This window comes from Daktulosphaira vitifoliae, unplaced genomic scaffold (genome assembly GCF_025091365.1).
Source record: "Daktulosphaira vitifoliae isolate Bord-2020 unplaced genomic scaffold, ASM2509136v1 Scaffold_3, whole genome shotgun sequence".
Classification (NCBI taxonomy): domain Eukaryota; kingdom Metazoa; phylum Arthropoda; class Insecta; order Hemiptera; family Phylloxeridae; genus Daktulosphaira; species Daktulosphaira vitifoliae.
In genome coordinates, this window is record NW_026099574.1 from 34,255,449 (window position 1) to 34,275,779 (window position 20,331).

A 20,331-nucleotide genomic window follows, 5' to 3' on the forward strand; every position below is an offset into this window, starting at 1 on the left:
CGGCCGTTGGTGGCGGCACTCGCGCCTAAAATCCCACGACCGTAACCGGAATCGCATCAGGACCCCAACGGACCGGTATATCATGTATGTGTATGTTTGTTAGATCAAACTAGGATCGACCGAGTTATCGAAAAAACAGTTTATAGGTCGGCGGGTATTCATCAGTTGATACACTCGACTACTGTTGTGATTATATTGAATAAAATATGTTCAGATACACTGCGGAAGATCGCCCAGAAGTATTTGTCGACAGTGGGCTGAACTATTGTACTCGCAATGTAAAATTTGGATCTAATAATCACATAAGCGAAGATTTACACAACGTCAATAAAAGTGTGTTGTAGTGGCGTTGCTTTAAAGGTGTTACAATCATTTAGAAACTACATGCGTAGTAATTACTATTGACACACAAAATTATTGTGTACGTTTTAAAACAACTCACTAAATAACTATTTTAACACGAGTAAAGTTGTTGTGGTGGGAACAATTATTGCGTTTCAAAAAGTTAGTATTAAAAACCAAATTAAAAATGTGTCCACTCTGTTTATGTTTAAATGTGTCTATGTCGCTCATTCAGGTGTTTATTTTGCTGACTCAAAGTTATTCAAAATTCGTGTAAGCTTTATTTTTCATATTATATAAGCATATGGTGTACTGGCATCAGTTTAGGTAGCATATACTTACTGAAGATGCACATTTACAGTGTGATGAGCCAAAGATAAGACTTAAGTACAAGAACCATTGACGCATTAGTAATATTTTATATTTACGTAGGAATTGTTTAAATTATAATAGGTTTTACAATTAGTAATACAACACGTTGTAGACTACTCATAGTACAATGAATGAAACCTGCATAAATAACTATGGTAGACACGAATGGAACCATATTCAAGGTAACAAGCGAAAAATAAGCAAGTAATTACGAAAAAATATAAAAAAAACATAATATGTTAATACGCTAAACTATTAAGGATGAATATTATAATAAAATAATCTTCTTTAATTTTATCATTCAAGAGTATTTTAATAACAAAAATAAAACATTTATTGATATTGCTTCAAGGACAACCATTTTCTTTCATAATATGTTTATTATTAGCGTGATCATGTTTTATTAATTTATTGTTGTTTTAAAAATATAATCTATTAAGATTAGGAAACATTGTCTGAAACTTAAATTAAAAATAAATAATTTATTTTTTTAATTTAAGCAAGCAATTGATCACTATTTTTACAAAGGTTGATAAGCACAAGGTAGTTTTTAAATTTATTTCTCTAATTTGATTGTGTCATGCATTAATAAAAAAATTATTCACAATTTTTTTACCAATTAAAATAAAATTTAATAAATGAATAATACATTTTTAAATAAATTAAACGTGTTAATTTATTATTGTTGCTATACTGATTAGATAAATTTAAACAGATTCAGAATTAACCATGTTAAGAATAATTATACATCAATTACGTTGTCTAAGCATAAGACTTTTTTTATGTTTAGAAAAATTGTTCAACAAAAATTAAATAACGATTATTTTGTAGTCCAAAGTCGGGTTCAAAGACTAGTGTTTTCTCACTCAAGTAATCTATCTGATTTAAATACTGTTTTTGAAAAGCCATAACGAGTAACGGTGATGGGGAAAAATGACAAAGTGACGAATTTCAATGACAAATACCTGTTGGCAAGCCAAATAGAAAATCCGTTCAATGAAAAATCCGCGAACCGTGTAAATTTAATTATATCGTCAGAGCAACGTATATTAATATTTTCGGTATTATGTTCACTATGAAATATTTAATAATGTACAATACCATCGTGTACTGGTACAAGATTCGTTTGCTATTAACTTCGCTTTCAGCCTTTGTATAAAACCAAATGGTCTAAACGCTCGTTTCAGACTTCGATTCACACCAAAAGTTGCATCTAATCTCATTATCCTTTTGAACTTGACTACCGTGCCGGATACTGAAAAATTGATTTTTATTGGCACGTGCTCACGTTATAAGTGCGTTTACTAGTAACTAATTACGTTATGTTTCTTAAAGTCGCCAGTAATTAAAGTTTAATAATAATCATTGTACACTTTTAGGTTTTAAACGCGTTAGTGATTCGTTTGTATTCATAATAATTATTATTTATACAATGTGCTAATAAGATAAATAGTAAAGATGATGTTCACTTCAATTCAAAGGATTCACGTTAACCAAATCAAAGTTTGATGTTTCAACTATATTTTTATTACGATCTGAAATAGTATTGTAATCATAGTAATGCAGTATTTCTCAAAGTTATTTCAAATGAATGACAACGAGCTTCATCTATAGCCTTTGATAACCTCTCGAAAGGAGAAAACAGAAATAAGTCTATTGTGAAACGTCTGAAGATTTACATAAAATTTGACTCGACATAATAATAGCTTTTGAATTATTCTTCGTCATCGTTGTCTATATTAAAAAATATTTCATTTCAAAAGAAAACTGACATTTACTTATTATTTTTTTTACTTATCCATAAAATACATCTAGTACGTATTACTTTCTTTAATATACAACAATAATTTTCATTGTCGATCAAGAAAAGAGATACGCCATGGAAACACAAGACTTTTCGTTCCCCCAACGAACCCGAAGCATTATTATTTTTTCAATCCACTCGTGATTTCTAATTGTTTTCCGGTAGGAAAATATAAAAAACAACCTAAATGACCACTTTACTTATTGATAATAATAATAATGACTTCATCGCTTTATAATCGATGACCGCAAACTTTCCCCATAAAAAAACGGAAGGCGACCCCATTACAAGATACCATTTTTTGCGCTTCAGCACCCTCCACAAAGTGGACTCTGGCGATCTAAAAGTCACCCCCGTCATACGCCCGGACAATTCGATATTTATGACCTGGAAGACCACAAAACGCCGTAAACGTGCCCTGCAAAATTCGATTCACAATGTTAACACATAAATTTCATGACGTGCAATAATTATTGTCACTTGAATTATGACCACATACGCCGTAACTGCTCTCTGGACGGACATTTATCTCCGGAATTGTACACTCGGCCAGTAGCTATTCAACTGGGTCGTTTACTAATGCATCGTCTAATTTAATCTATTGGAATTACCGCGTGGGGCGTAGAAAAATAGGAAGGGTTCTTTATTTGTATGAGTGGTATATTATATTGCAATAGTTGTCGACTGATCATATAAATTATCATGTACTCTGGCGTAAGTTAATTTTTGAATCATTGGCATAAATATAACAGTGAGTCAAGATAATTAAATTGTATTGAAGTAATAATTTTTCTATATATGGTGGACAAAAGTCATCGCATTTGATTTATTAGGCACATTAACATTTAATTTAATAGAAAAAGTGGCTAAAGTAATTAATATGGTAACTACCACAATATCTATTTGTTTAATAAGATATTTATGTAATCTAGACAACAACATCCAACTATTTCAACTTCGCAAAGGAAACTTTTGATGTAAATAATGAAATTTTATCGAAATTTCTTTTAACCAGACAATTCAAATTTATATTGAAGGTGTGAAAAAAAAATATGTACATTTTATAATAATAGTTAATGTGCTTGGGAATTATTAAGATAAATAATATGTAATCAATTTTCTGGGAATAAAACATTTTATTTTTTATTATTAAACGGTATTAACATCAATTCTTAATTTTCACCGACAAAAATAGATTTTTTTCTCTTTATTTAAACTGTTTCTTTAAAATAGGGTCGACTATAATTATTTTAGCCTTTACTCAGTATATTTAAAAAAAATATTAATTGATGAAACCCTGTCTTTTAGTTATCGTATGTTAGAAACGTATGTTCTAAAAATAATTAGTGTAAGGAAAATAACATGCTTTTTTGCTACTGGACGACTCATTTATTGTATTTTATATGTTTTTTTTTGAGTTTTATGACAAATAATTTTTCACAATGCCATGCAAATATTGTTTTGAAATTATTGACCGTTACTAATTTATGGTTAAAATAAATATATTTTGTATGTAAAAATTGTAAACAAAATAACGCTACTCGTTAGACATTCAGAAATACATCGAGAGATTTGTGCGTAGGTTAAGTCACGGATCAGAACTTACGGATGTTTCTCTTGTATCCTTTTTCACCCTCACATGTCGATATTTATTATTCAAATAGTAATAAAAGTGACTTGCTCGCACGGTGCGTAAAGGAGGGAAGTAAGAGTTACGATCACCCCCATAGGTTTTACTACTACAGGAAGCTAAACAATAGATAAAATATCATAAAAAGAGAAAAAGTAGAAATAAGAAGTTGACGACGGACAACCAGTGGACATTATCATGGATCAATTTGACGGTCTGGTGGTAAGAGTGCATAATATAAAAACTCTCGGAGGAGTAACACCATAAAAACGAGGTTAACGTTGCTCTTACATAGACCACTACTTCGGATGTCCCTCTTAAAAATTTCAGATAAACTATATTCGCCGAAGCGCCTTTAAGATTGAGGGTTTTTTTATTATCTATTTAAAATAGAAAAGGCAAATTCGGCCTGTCCATGATAACGAATCCGAAATAAAAAGGAATAGAAGATAAACAATAGACGTCTACCTAAAATATGTATACTCATTTGGCTTGATAGTTTCGTACGACTAGAAAATCCCATTTTGTTTTATTTATGAATATTTCCGTTATGTGACTCTTTTTAGGTTTGAAATGAAACATTTTATGACACGAGTTCCGAAGAGAATGAAGTGAATTTAAAATATGAAAGCATCTTATTACATCTAAAGAATTGTATATTTATTTATAACGCTTGAATTGTAATTTAAAATTTAATATTAAAAATAAATGTACATCCAAATAATTAAATATGTGTCACTAAACCTACCAGTTTTTCAGTTAAAAAAATCAAAGTGAACATATTAATTATAAAAAGACTGGGACAATTAGGCGACTAAAAGATGGGAGGCAAAAATTCGAGTGCATAAAGTTATAAATTATTCTAAAGACGGAAACACAATTGAGAGTCACAGTACTAAGTGTCAACAGTAAAAGTAGAGCCAGTTACATAATGGAATTTCATTTTTTTTCTCATAAAGACCTTTGTTTTCGACATGCATCACATCTGTACTCCGTTTTAAAAGTTTTTGGCGACATGACTGCGGTGTTGCAGTCAATTTGCCGCCAGATTGAACGAGCCCCGTTTGATAAATGAAGTCGACATTCTTCCCTCAGCTAAACACATCCCTCGGTTATGGTCTGTCTCGGAGACAGCCTTATGCCTCTGGTATCATTAATTCGTGTCGGTCGACCAGTACATGTTTTTACGGAGTTTGCTGCACGCCCGCCCCCGTAAACCCTCCGCGACCTAATGACTATTACAGCCTGTTGGAAAATATTCGGCAAACGTTTGCATGATCGATGAACGATTTCTCTAGACGGTTAAAAACAATTTGTCACCGTACACAATACTAACCGAATTACTTTTAGAATAGGGAAAACGAAAGAGAACATTTTCGGCGATAAGTTTATTTAGCCCTCCTCCCGATGGGGTTTTTAATTCGTATCGCTTTGTATTGTCCAATTATTAAAGGACACAAGAGTTCGCATCGCCCTTTGAGATGTGATTTCGTGACGGTTTGGACGAGGTTAATTTTTCAAGCAAGTTCTCTCCAAATTTGTGACCGCCAGAAGTAATGTACATGAAAGATTCTGCGCCGAGCTTTAATTAATGAAAGTGACAAACTTTAAAACATATAATTGGATAAAAGAACCATGTTTAAATATATACGTTTATATTAACCTATTAATCTAGCTGTCATTTAATGAAAACTGGAATAATACATTAGCAGCTTCAATAAATTTGATTGAGTCTAGTTTTTGTTACAATTATCATATAGACAAAAAATCAAAACATTTATTTTGTATTATCATCTTTGATTCGTCATTCTGTTTTAAATACTTACAAATTGAAGAAAAAGATTTTTTCTTAAATATATTTTGTACAAATAAATAATAATAAAAAAAAATTACTACTATATAGTTAATTAATACATAAATTTAAAAAAGTATGCTTAATTAATTTTGCTTTTGAAATCAAAGAGATTTTTGATTAGAAAAATACTTTTTAAAATTATTATTTTTTATGCAAGTGAGAAAAGTCAATGATTCATTTTGATGTTAATACGGCGAACAACTTATGCAACACAATGAACAAATTCGTTTATATATTTTATTTGTTAATAATAAAAAAAGACGTTTTCATTTAATTTTTTTTCAGGTCTCATGGGTACGATGCCAATATAAAATAAATTATGCTGTTAGCAGTTCAAAGGGAAACTACTGAATACTCTGTGCTAATTAGCCCTTTGGGCATTAATTGGAGGAAATACTATTACAAGAAAACAATAAATAGAAACAATGGGGAAAAAATGTACCAGACACTAAGTACTCCATTAATTTTTGTTATATTTAGTGTTTTCCTTTTCCGTTGAATAAATTTGGTGGTATAAAAAAAAGTCATTTTTATAAAGAACTCATCAAAATTAGAGGTTAATGAGAGGGATGAGCTTTTATTTAATACGCGTAATAAAATGTTTGATAATATGAAATACTTAATTTTTTTTCTTAAAATTAAAAAAGGGGCTTATAAGCTCTTGGTTGTTAGCCTTAATTTGAATTTCTTAATTCTTTCTACCAGTCCCTAAATTAATTCAAAAGTATTAAAAAAAGTACTTTAAAAATATTAATGTCCTGTGTACAGTTCAAAGTTAAAATTACTTTAAAAACAAGAATTAAAAAAAAAAAATAGTTTTTTTTACAATCACGTCGAGAAAAAATTCTTAGACCATGTAACGTATTAAAATTGTGATGTGTATGTTACAAGTTACTATATTCAAATAGTGCACGTGGTACATCTTTAGATTCAATGTTACACTCATATATTTATTTATTAGATTAATAAATTGTACCTACTACCTGTTATCTTTATTCTAAATAATAAATTATTATAATTCTCAATGATTAAACACCTCTTTAATCACCCTGTCCTCCACCCTCTCCTATGTGATATCAATCCGTCTTAGAAAACATCACGAATATGTTCAAAAAAGAATTATTTTGATTACATCATCATTTGAAAAAAATTATTTATTATTCATTAGTTCAGAGAATTATGTTCGCTGTAATTATCGCTGTAATTAATTAAACCAGAGTTTTAATCATCATAGTAAATTGATGGATATGTTGTTCTAACGCCAATTGTACAATATTATTTTATAGAGAGGACCGGAGTATGTCAATATGTATATTTAATTTGTTTAACTACATATTTACTAACAACGAAAAATTATTGTCCACACTTAGTGTGATTTATGACTTATATCTTAAAAGAAAATACTTTGAATATTAATTGAATTAGTTAGAGTAAAAAATAATAATAATAGTTTTACACTCTCTTTTCAATTTTCGTTCTTCCACATATGTTAATGTTATAATAGTAAGATTTCATAATTTTTAATTCCTGATTTGTTATTGATTTTCAACATTGGTTTGATGTATTATTTTTACTTTTATGTACTTAATTTATATATTTGTGATTGGGTTTTAGTTTTAATTATTTTGGTTATTTATCAATAAGGAAAGGATTGTAAAAGAGGTAATATTTAAAAAAAATATCGTGTATCGTTTGATGCCATTTCTGTTTCTAAACAAAATCAAAAATGAATACAATGTACTCGTCAAGTTTCTGACGTGGATTTAAAAAAAATGTAGATCACTATCCTATGAAAAAGGAACTAACAATGAACTATGTGATGTTTCTCTACAAACATCAGTGGGCTTTTAAGGTCTTTTTTTTATGTACACGCATACACTTCACGTCATATATACTCAATTCGCTCTTTTCCGTACCACCTGCGGTGACTTATTTAAAAAAAAGTCTCTTTTGGAAAACACGAGCTGTTCCGATAGATCGGTAATTTTGTTGAGTGTCTGAATTTCCATTTTCCTCAAAAACATTAATGGATGGGCTACTCACTGGAAAAAATGCGGGTTTTTAAAGTGTGGTCTGTTTTTTGACAGTCTCCCTTATTTTCATCTACAATTGCGTTGAGTTTTATATTTACGAGTTCGCTGCGGGACGTTCAAACCCAAATATGAAAATATGAAAAAATTATTTTATTCTTTATTTAATTTCGTTTTATGATAGTTTAGTTTATTAAGAAATTTTATATATATTTCCATAAATTATACCAATTATTTGTAATTTTGTTTTATAATGCACAATGTGTAATAAAATATAATTATTTTATATTTCCTTTACAATATCTATAAATAAATTTTCGTATAATATTTGAGATAAATATTAAATTGTTAGCTCTAATACCACAAAAGGTTATCCCAAATTTGAAAAAACGTTTTTTGTCAGGAAATAGTTATTTTGATTTTATTGTTTAGCTTTTCATCAATAACAATTATTTCCCGTCTCATGAAAAAACAAATATCCCACGAGTGTCGCTACTACTACAAAAAAAGTTTATGACACCTCAAAACAAGATTTAAAGCCAAACAAACGGATTTTTTTCTTTTGATAATTCCACAATATTGAATACATACAAACCGCATTTGTGGATAAAAAACGATTAAAAATCTGTGATTGTATTTTAAACCAGACAATATGTACTGTAACAATAACTGTTGTTCTTTTGCAATTGTCTGGCCATCCGGAAATAAAAGGGCTGGTGAGAAATTGCAGCTTGACATTATAAGCGGAAACATTAGATTTTATTATTATTGTTATTGGTATTTTACTGATTCCGCGCCTTTTGTATTTTCAAAGGGTTCATTGGCACTGTAGCTGCTAATGGCGATCAGGTGTCAATGAATGATATGTGGCTTTTTCAATATAACTTTCACTCTTTTCTATCTTTATGAGCCAATAAATAATTGACTTCCGCATATTTGAACCCATTGGTTATTTTGTAATTTGTTTATGTCGTATTTGGAGATTTGTGTATGTGGTATTATCAGTTTGATAACAGATGGTCAAATAATGGGAATCAAAACAATTTTAACGGAAAACTCAAAAGAAGTTGATAATACAAATAAATGATTTTAGATTTGTGATTTTTTGGTACCTTATATGAATGAATGGTTTGAAATATTTTTTTTAATTTATCCAATAAAAAATATATTAATGCCATCATTACCATTTACTTAACAAATGTAATAAATTTATTTCATATTGATTGTAAATGTTTTAGAATGAAAAACAAACTAAGAAATTTTGTCGATGGCTGTTTTATTATAATATTTACGTTGGTAATTTCAATTTTATTGCTCCATTTCTAGTAAATCAATCGTTTATATCTTTTTTTAGTGCAAAAGAATATAAAACTTTTTTTTAAAGTTTTATGTAAATAAAGTATAATCAACTTTATTGTAAGGTCGAAATCCCAAAAGGCCAAAACATTGTTTATATTACAAATGTAAATCATGGCAAACAAAATTTAAAACAATGTGCTTTAAGTAAATTTTTCAATGATTTAACTATTTATTTACTATTTTATTTTACTAAAGTATGTTAATTTCCCAGATAAACTTAAATTAATTTAATTGAAGGTACATTAGACTAGTCTGGTTTATTTGTTTTTGTGCGTGTATTGTTGACTACTGAAAATAAACCATTGGGAATTCGTGGGAATAAAAAAGATACGTCTAAAACAGAACGGTCATCACTTCTGGCTATTCTTGTTTAAATTTTGCAACCGTAAAATCGGTTTGACAGGTCAAACAAATGCCAGATCAAAATCAATAAACAGCATTTTACGCCTAACACTGCAGCAACATGGTCTCAATGGTTACTTCGTCATTGTACACATTAGCACACGTGAGTCCCCAGGGTTAATTATGCACGTGGCCACGTCTTGCAGCCCTGCTCTTTCATTTGTACTTATTTTTTTTGTTTTTTTATTGAAACAGAATAAGTAGTATTCCTTATTTTTATGCTAACATAATGGTCTGTAAACTTTAAATTCAAAATAAAATTTGTTAATTTTTTTATTTCACTTGTTGAAAGAGATGTTAGGATTTAATTCTTTGAAGCATAAATTACTGAATTTGCAAGTTTTATTTATATGTTTTTGATTATGTTGTCACTACTCTTAAAATTGTATTCCGATAATTTTATAACCCCAACCCAATTGAAGAACAAATGACGACGAGACTATACAAATAACTTATATTCATAATACTTTTGTATTAAGTTTTCTCTTTCTAAACTATTGCATTAACTTTGGAAACTAATATATATATTTTCACACATTGTATTAACTACTTTTTAATAAAAAAAAACAAGACAACAACTAGCATTGTCTTTAAATGATTTGATATTTTTATTCTATCACTTGCTTATCCATATTCCCTATCTTTATTCTTCCTCCCTAAATATCCCTCTAAAATAATATATTGACAAGTATAAATCAGATATTCGTGTTCCGTCTCTATCCTATTTTTTTATATTTTATGACTTTTCCATTGTGAAATTATTAAACCCAAAGAAAGAAAAAGTTCCCTCGACCAAATAAAGTAAAATGCTCGGGGGAAAAAGGTTTCTTGGATAGGGTTGACGTCTGGTTATGGGGTATGGTACAAACATGACGCTACCGCCGAGTACTACCGTTGAAATGATAATAAATATAAGTGATTTCAATGAGATGATTTTACAAAAGATGAAAAACTGTTTTGCGTTTATTTCTACTGTTTAAAAGTAATGTTAAAGTAAAGTAAAGTTTTCTTTTGAAGTACACCGTACATAAAATCACAAGACAAAAAATTAGTATTGGTTTGTCGTTGGGTTTGTTATTGTTTACTAATTAAGAAATTTAACCAAAAACTTAGTGTATGGTTTATACAGAGTAATTGATTTACTTCTTTTAGAGTCATTATTTAAAATTACACTTAAACTCGACTTTAAAGTTTCAAAAAATCGGTAAAACTCAATGGAACAGTCCCAAACTCTTATTAAATATTATAAAACAATTTTAGGAAAATAAAAACAATCTTTTTTGTAATTTTAGCTTCGATACAAGGCTGAGAAGGTAATAATTTTACTATATATTACTATGGTTCTTTTTATATCTGTCACTACTTTTTGTTAGCTTTCGCTCGACCGATGTGATTCAACAATATGTCAATAGATCACAAACTGTATCTAGTTGAAAATATTAGCCTTAAAAATTAGAAAAAATTTCCTCGTTTCCTATAAACCCATAAATTTTGACATTTAAAAATTTTTTTTTCTTAAAACTGCGATATCTTTTTTAAAAATAGACTAATCAAATCATTATTTAAAAATAAATGCATTAGGTAGTTTTCTTTTATTCGATAATAACTTTTCGTAAATTTGACCTTTTGCCTGTCCACAGGAGGGATTGAGTATAACTTTTATACGAAACATATTATTTTGACACGGTCTTTTTCCACTGTATATTTAAAAAAGTTAATAACTTCTTAAATACCCCACTGTGCTGAGTTTTGTATGATAATTTTACTGTGTAATTATTAAACTTCAAAAATCCATATACAGAGTAATTAGTTTATCATAAATTGCTTGTTTTTTCACAAAATAAATATAATATTGAAAAAAAAAGTGTTTGATTCCTTTTAGTTGCATATATTTCTTGTTTAATCAGCTAATAATTACTTTTTAGAACCATCCTTTATAATTGAAAGGGATGTCAACTTTTTTTTAATTGGCAACATTTAACTACCTTTTATAGTAGAAAATAATATAATTAAGAAAATTAATGGTCGATAACAACTTTTTGATGAGGGCGTCATCTTTATTTTCTTAAATAGTTACATACATATTTAACTAGCTAATAAAATATAAAAGTTTTTTAGTATTTAAGAAGTTATTAACATTTTTAAATATGGAGTGGAAAAAGACGGTGACGCAATAATGCTAAATTGAACAACCTCCTCTCTATATTTTAAAATAGTATAACTTCTAGAAATAATGAGTTCATAAGTGGTCATCAACCATATATTTTATTTTTAAATCATTTTTTATTTTATAAACAAAGTTATATATGTACGTTAATATTTAAAAAAATTAAGTTGACATTACTTTAAGCTATAAAAGATGATTCTAAAAAGAAATTATTAGCTGATTAATCAAAAAATATATGTAACTAAAAATAGCCAGGACTTATTTTTTAACATTGCAATTACTTCTAAAGTAATCGAGTGGTTTATGATAAACCGGTAGCCCTGTAGATTTCATATATAAATTATATAAAATAAGGTTATGGCTGATGTCTTGTATTTTCTTTTAAAAATAAACTTATTTATAACATTATTTTTCTTGGCTCTTTGAGCAATATTTTTTTCTTGATTCATAAGCAGTTAAACAATTTTTGAGTCCATACTTTATGAGAGTGCAAACTTATTTTTGAAATGATAATATACTTATTAAATAGGTAAAGGTATTATAAAAAGTGATCTAACCTAACAAATGAATGATTAGTTTTAGAGAAATTTGGTGGTTAACAATAAATTATTCATCGTGTAGTGGATTTTTTTACAAAAGTCATAATATTTCATTATACAAAATTCTTTTATGGTAAATCTAATTGTCTTTTAACAATGAATATTTTTGAAATTGGCATAAAAATTTTCGATGCTATTCGGAAATTGAACTTAACATAGTGTAGTAGAAAGACTGACGACTTAAATTTTTTGAGTTTATATATTTTAAATTTATAAAAAAAACTTAACAATATATTTATTTATTAATTACCTTATAATAATTCTAAACTTATTAGTCAATTTCATGAAATAAATTATATAAATTGTTTTTGCTTTATATGAACCGCATGTCTTTTGAAATTGATAATTTTTTTGTTTCATTTTAATAGAAAAATGTTTTTAAATTATGATATTATATTAATAACAATAAATATTTTAACAGGAATAATAAAATAAACTTAATTTATATGTTAACGTAATATAAGAGTTCAATGTAATATTTATATAATTTTCATAAAAAATAATTGTACAATATTATGATTGTTTCATTAACATTACTTCCGAATCAAATAAATCAGCTCCTTCTAGTACAGTTCTATTGTGTAATGATATTATGTCATTGTAGTGACGTTTTTTATTTGATATCGCATCGTGCTCCCACAGCTCATCATTTTCAAGAATAGCATAGTTTTTTTTTAAATTTGTTAGTGTCCTGCATTCTAATAATTTTGCTTTGTATTGGTCTATATTTTCCATTGGAATTGGAATATCTGTTAATTCGTCATTTGGACTAAACACCTTCAGAATATTCGTAATACAGTCAAGGGGTAATGTAGAAATGAAGTATTTCTTAAATGTTTCATAAATACGCACAAATAGTTTTTTAAAGCATACTATGTTTAAATTTATTCTTAAATGAACTGGATTTACTTTCTTTAAATTATAGACTACTGTCTTATTCGGGAAACTATGGAATCTATTAATGACTTCAACTACAAACGAACAAAATCTATCGACTAAAGTTATTCCAACACTTTCCATAGTATTTAGGTAATAAGTATACTTCTGAATAACTTTTAAATTGCTATCATGACGAATTAGTTCTCCTAACTTTATTTTAGTGGTATCATTTTTTGGAACAGGAACAATAATTTGATTTTGTTGCGTCCACGTCCACGGCTTTTTACATTCTCTCGGGTCGAAATATTGTAATTTCTTAACATCAGGATCATCCAACAGTGTATTTTCATCATAAGGTAGAGGACAAAGAGATGCATCACTACCAGTGTAGTATTTATTTTCTCGTAAAGTTAGCTTAATGAATGCTGGATATGATCTTATGAGTTCATATAAATTATCTTTGGTAACAAAAGTTTGATTTTCAATATTCGTAAATAGTTCATTAATCTCATGAACAATAATTGCATTTGAAATTATTATATTCAACAAAATAATGTGTATATTTCCATAATAATTCATATTACCTGTATCAGTAGAATTAAAATAATTATTCACTCGTTATGACTTCTAGCACAGAAATTCCGTAAGTTCGTTTAAAACATACATAATAGTATTTAATAAATTATTTTTTATAAAGCTCAAGGTTAATTCTCTATTAATAAAAAAATTACAAGGATTTTATTATTTACATGTGTTCGTTTGTATATTTAACAAATAAAGTAAATAATAATTCTCAAAATTATTGTAGTTAAATTATTATATATTAATAAAATAATTAATCTCATTCCATTGAATCAATAACTACAATATATAAAAAAAATATATATACATGTATTGAAATTAGATTTAAATTTCTTTAAGTCTTTAAAATTCTAGTTTATTTTTATTCTAAATAAAAAATCTAATAATTTTTAATTTAACAAGTGTTCGGTTATTTTTTCAACATTTATTATAAATTTATTGAGTTAATATGTTTTTTTTAAATTTTAATTCTCTTAATTTTTTGCACAAAACATGAATAGAGACTAACGGTTAAACTATATAAGGTGTTCAGCATTTAAGCAAATGATTTCAATTGTTCTCTTATTTTGGGACAATTGATCTGTTTCCTTACTTTTTGAGCACTTTTTTTGAGTGCATGTATTTAATATGTTTTTAATCTACAAATGATATATGAAATGTATTTTTGATATTGCCAACATTTCTCAAATTTCAGAAGTTTAAATATATATTTGTGTGCATTTCATTTGTATCATTAATTCAAGACTTTTTGTTATCACACATCCTACAAAATTACAACGATTTTATAATGTACAAGTGTTTATGTAGTTAATCAATAAAATCCAAAAAATATGGTTAATTTAGGAGAAATTAAGTCGTTAACAATAAATTTTAATCAGTTTTATATTATATCCAATTATATAGCCAATATTTTTCAATAATCGGTACAATATTTATTTACCTTTGATTTACTATTAATACTTAACTTTTAATGAATTATAAATAGATATTCATTAACATAGATAGATCTTTAAGTTATATTTTCCTCCGACAACCTTACACAGTGTAATTGTATATTGAAGTAAAGGATTTAAGTAATTACACATTGGATCTAGCTGTTTTTTTTTTTGTTAATTTTATTTAATAAAAAAGTTATAAATTCTGAAAACCCAACTAAGTAAACTATTGTACTTACAACACGTGATTATAATACACAACTTGAATATTTAGCTTATTAAAATATGAACAGTTGTGAGTAATATAATATAAACAAATATTTTATACAAAAGTATTTATGTCTGATATTTTTTAAATGGCTGAGCGATGTTTTAATAAGACAATTCGCTTTTTATAACTTTGAAAAACTGTAAATAAATGTTTTTTCAATATCATTTAACTTTGAACTATGCTACGTGAAATATTATAAATTTATAATATATTAAAGTAAACTCAATATATCGACATGTAAAAAAAATATGATTACACTAATGACAATACGCATCTACATTTTACCAAATTTCCAAGAAAATGAAAATGTCCATTAATAAAAATTGCCTAGTAAAACTTAGAAATTGACTAGCTTATATTAACAGAATAAACATTTTAATTTACAAAAATAAGTAAATAATAAAAAAATTAGCCTGGCCACGATTTATTTTTTATTATGGTGGTAGCTCTAATTTTGTTAATTTCGCATAAATAAATTTCGATGGGAAAATAAATAATGTAAGATAAATAGTTTGATTACAAATATTATGCACAAGAAAATTACTAAAATTTTGTGAAATATATTGTTATTGATGTAACGTAATATCTTTAATAATTAAGACAGTATTTTAGAATTTATAATAAAAATATCAAAATAAAGTATTTAATAAGTATGCAAAGCATTAATATAACTTAAATAAATTATTGTTCAATCACTACGCCACAATGATATTAATTTTTAAACAAGTATCATTTTATATATAATTTCCTTTAATTTTAATAGTTTAAAACGACAAAAATGTATTTAGATTTACATCTAATTTATTTTTTATTTTCTGTGTTTATTACGTTACATTTTTTGTTTTAGTAGAATAAAATTGTTCATATTGAAAATTTCAATTTTAAAAAAAATAGAAATAGATGTATTGTTTGAAAAAAAAATTGTTTGTTAATTAAAACACCTTTTTGATTAAAAAGACCTTTTTGTTGATTTTACTAGGTACATTTACTAAACTAATAATGAATAAACATTATGCTATAAGAATAATTTTTAATACAACATCTATATGTAACATATTAATTTCTAAGACTTATTATTAAAGTAGCATATTAAAAAAATAAGCAACAAAACTACCTTAAGCGCAGTAAAAATGTTATTTATTACATGATAATAATAAAAAAGAGTAAAATAAATTTTGTAATACGCTAAAAGTACCAAAAGTCATGAGATATATCTTCTTTTGATGACTTATTTAAAAATTCCGCAGTACAATGATCGTTTTACTTTTTGGTAAAAGTTTTGTAAACATAAAAAAATCGTATTTAAAGATTACATAAACGGGCAGATGACAATTGATGCTAAATAAATCCCTTCATTTCAAGTTTGAGCTAATAAAAATAAAACGGTGATAAAAGTTGAAACTTTTGAGTTTTATTTCTCTAATAGATATTACTTATAAAAGTATTTTGACACTTTATTTTTTCTAATTTAACTTTTATTTGGTAAAACATTTTTTCTAAGTAATAAAATTGTCAAAATAATGTTATAATTTAATATTAGTCAACAAATTAAATTTAATATACATTGTTTTGTACGATTTAAGGTATCTGCCGCATTTTATTCAGTTATTGATACAAAGAATTATCGTTTATTACATAGTATTTATTAGCATAGTCAGATAAGTGCTTTAATTTAGCTACATTTTTTATTATAACAAATGTTTTGCATTAGAGTCGAAATGTCTCCCCTACGGTATTTTAATTTACATTATCCCCTTTGAATGGCAATTCACACGTGTCGAAAATAGGCCGTTTATGTACAGATTTTACACGCGTACCTCAGACAATGTAAACGAACGTTCGCGTGCCGAGGCTTTGTAACTAACGACAGTAGACTAAAATAATCGACATTTTGAGGACACGAGGATCATCGAGGTCAGACGCGTGACGTCATAACGGCCGCAGTTGCAACCGCGCATGTAAGCCTCTCTCAAACACTTAACGCATACATGTGCGCTCAAGTCACAGAAAGGTCGATAAACTCTTACTCCAACCCTCCCCTTTTCGTTAATGGAGATGCAGCTGGCCTCCGATGGAGAAACGCTGGTTAGGGGAACGGTGTACACGCGTGCGAAATCCTAAGAGGCCGGTTAAAAGGGTCCGTCTTGCGAGTAGCCGTCGTCTTTCAGAGAATTATTCAATGGCTAGAAGGTGCGAATAATGAACGAGACGAGGGTTAAGCGACTGAATGGAAAAGAATACTCTAAGTAAACATCGGACGTATGAAGCCATCGATTTTTTATTGTTTTTAAGGGAGGGTTAGTGCACTTCGGTGTCGCTGAACCTCGGTTGGCAACAAAGAGCGCACTCGACATGTATATACATAATTTTGTGTTTGGTACGCATGTGTGTAGCACACATATCAGAGATTTCTAGACCGCCGTATTGTGACGTCACCCAAGTAGGCCTACCAATGTGTATTTATTGAAATGTACAGCAATACACCACGTTTGATAATAATCGCATGTGCATCCTGCTGCTCTCCCGTGTCGTTGAACCCGGTGGTTATTTGCGTGCCCCTATCCACGATCCGCATGAACGGAGCCATCCCTTCTCATTCACCTCCCCTCAAATGCATTTCATCCCATGTACACGGTGTACAACAACAGAACGGCCTAACCCGCGATCACGGACAACGCGTGGACGACCTACATTGGGTCTGCCGTCTACCGTAAAGTAGTTCATTATGTCGGACGTTAACCCTCCGAACGTGGAAACGTGCGAACTGCATGCGCAACTTTTTTTCGTTCCTCTCCTTTCAAGTAGACAAGAGCGTGCAGCAGCCAGATGTCTAGAAATTTCCTCGTGGACCAATAACCGTAGCTCAAAAAGGGGTATTGTCTGGTACGAGGACGCCACGTGTAATTTAACGAATCTGTAAATTATGAACAAAATATGCGAGTGATAAATGTTGGCCTACCTCTTAACCGTTTTCTGAAACTTCAATAGGCCGTTATTTGTGTTGTTAAATACTTCCAAAATCTCGAATAATATTGAGACGATTACATTTTTGGCAGATGCGTTGTATCCGTTTTTCATTGCAACGCGTTTAATAAGTTATATATTTTATTTGATTAATTATGAAATAAGTACAGTGTACAAACTAATAAAAATAATTGTAGTCTTTATACTCTTTTAAATATGAATTCATTAAATGGCAAAGTTTTGAAGAAATTTGATTTACAAAGCAAGAACACAAATCAAAAATAACAAGTATGACTTAATGTAGACATTTTTTATTTTATGCCATCTTTTCAGGTCTCGGATTGAAACATTTTTTTCGTTTAGTGTTTAGATATTACTATATTTTTACGATTAACGCCAAAAAGGTTCCAAACATAATTCATTATCATAAGCAGTTTTAAGAACTTATTTTCGTTTTACGCTATAAGTTTTATTATGTTTAACAATATTATAATGATGTCGCGTATTTTTGGTTTTTTGATTACGTTTTGATAAAATTTTTCATTTTTAACGGTATTAAAACTATGTATATTACTTTAATATTGTTCTTTTTCTCCTCTTGTCACTAACTAAATGTTTAAACGATTAATTTTATTATATTCTTCTCTTTCTCATTATAAATGGCTTGTAAAATTTGTACTCTTTCCCTCTAAGGCGTTATAATTTTTTGTTATTTTTTTACAACAAATTAATATTATTATTTATTTCTTTAAGATAATACTAAATATTGAAAGTAATAAAATTACCGCTTGGACTAATATTCATTAGAAAATCTTGTATCCATTAAAGTTATCTGTAAAAATATTCCTTTCATTGAATTGTGAACAATATAACGACCATTGTTATTATTATTTATAATGGCTTTAAAATATTTTAACAGCTATATTTCGTCGTTACGGATAAGATTTCGATTGAACTACAAAAAACGAACATAAAATACATCGTTAAAGATATTGGAAGAATGAAAACCCAGAGATATTTGATTTACAAGTACAATGTATTTAATCTATAAAATGTCTATACGTATATGTGTCAGAATTAAGTATAAAGTATTTAAATCGCGTAAAAAATAAAGTTGTTAAATTCAAACAGTTAATTTCCCTATAACATTGAACATAAAACTGTCGAACCACAATAGAGAGTTTAGTGTTTCGATATAAAACAGTATAGCTAATAAATGCTATATAGTTTATTTAATTTGATTGCGTAGTACGTCGAAATTACTCATTTTGCCAAAACGATGCCTAACTAATGACATGTCTAATGGTACCGACTATCCCCTACTACTACTGTACTTGTTACGGATTTACTTTTTATTATTGCATTTTATTTGCTTATCATAAAAGCGTCGGCCGCGATAGTAAACTCTACTAAATATGATTGTGCCGCTAGTGGAGGAGCGATTATTTTACGACCTTATCGAATATAATTTGCATCGTGAAAAATACCAATGTACACAATCATTGGCAAACGGATTTTTATTGTTCTTCCGCTGTTTGAAAAATTCGGTAACAGGATTATTCGCTCTATATAATGCACTGTACGTATAACGTCATTACTCACCCTGAGGGTAAATGAAAAAGAGAGGAAGGCGTAGGAAAACCGAAGGAAATGATAATAATAAAACAAATTGAATATTTTTAACGTATACACATTTTGGCCAATAAAAACGGAAAACCAATTGGTAACGAATTTTATTTTAACGAATCTCATAAAATGTTAACGTTTTGTCGTTAAAATAATTCATTTTTACTCGTACAGAGTGGTAAAAAGTCACAGACGAAGATCTTTATAAGTATTATCAGCGCTGTTTTGTGAAGCTATTTAGTGTTATACTGTTCAGTACGTGTTTTTTAACTTATATGTCAACAATAAATAGAAGCTCATTTAATCTCGATTTAAATAAATATAACGAGATTAATAAATAAATTAAACAAATATTTTCATAAGATCAAACTTTTAAAAAGTTCTAAATTCAGAAATTGAAGAGTAATTAAATATAAATGATATAAGCTATACACTATAAAACCAGCGAACAACTATATACGTTATTGCACTTCACCTCTAAGAAATGTAAAAAATGGGAGAAACGACTAGAAAA

The 20,331-nt window shown here is 28.0% G+C and overlaps 2 protein-coding genes and 1 long non-coding RNA gene across 13 annotated transcripts in view; 2 read left to right on the plus strand and 1 right to left on the minus strand.

The window, feature by feature from the left end:
- Positions 1-20,331, plus strand: part of LOC126901990 (uncharacterized) — a 137,373-nt gene that overhangs the window by 59,735 nt on the left and 57,307 nt on the right. The window lies entirely within an intron of this gene.
- On the plus strand, positions 11-7,157 carry LOC126902001 (uncharacterized). Of its 2 annotated transcripts, XR_007703166.1 has the most exons (4): positions 11-729; positions 796-2,009; positions 2,094-3,555; positions 6,289-7,157. It is a non-coding gene; the product is annotated as an uncharacterized LOC126902001 (long non-coding RNA). The 2 variants fall into 2 exon arrangements; XR_007703165.1 differs by having other exon boundaries at positions 796-3,555; positions 6,289-7,155.
- On the minus strand, positions 13,010-19,379 carry LOC126901993 (uncharacterized). 6 transcript variants are annotated; one of them, XM_050679007.1, is made up of 3 exons: positions 18,977-19,379; positions 16,423-18,879; positions 13,010-14,023 (listed from the first exon to the last, which is right to left on the minus strand). In XM_050679007.1, exons 2-3 carry the CDS (start codon positions 16,430-16,432, stop codon positions 13,074-13,076), a joined length of 960 nt encoding a protein of 319 aa, XP_050534964.1. In that variant the 5' UTR covers positions 16,433-18,879; positions 18,977-19,379; the 3' UTR covers positions 13,010-13,073. The 6 variants fall into 6 exon arrangements, with proteins under 6 accessions (XP_050534964.1, XP_050534965.1, XP_050534969.1 ...); XM_050679008.1 differs by having other exon boundaries at positions 16,423-16,595; positions 18,187-19,379; XM_050679012.1 differs by adding an exon at positions 14,614-14,784 and having other exon boundaries at positions 18,187-19,378.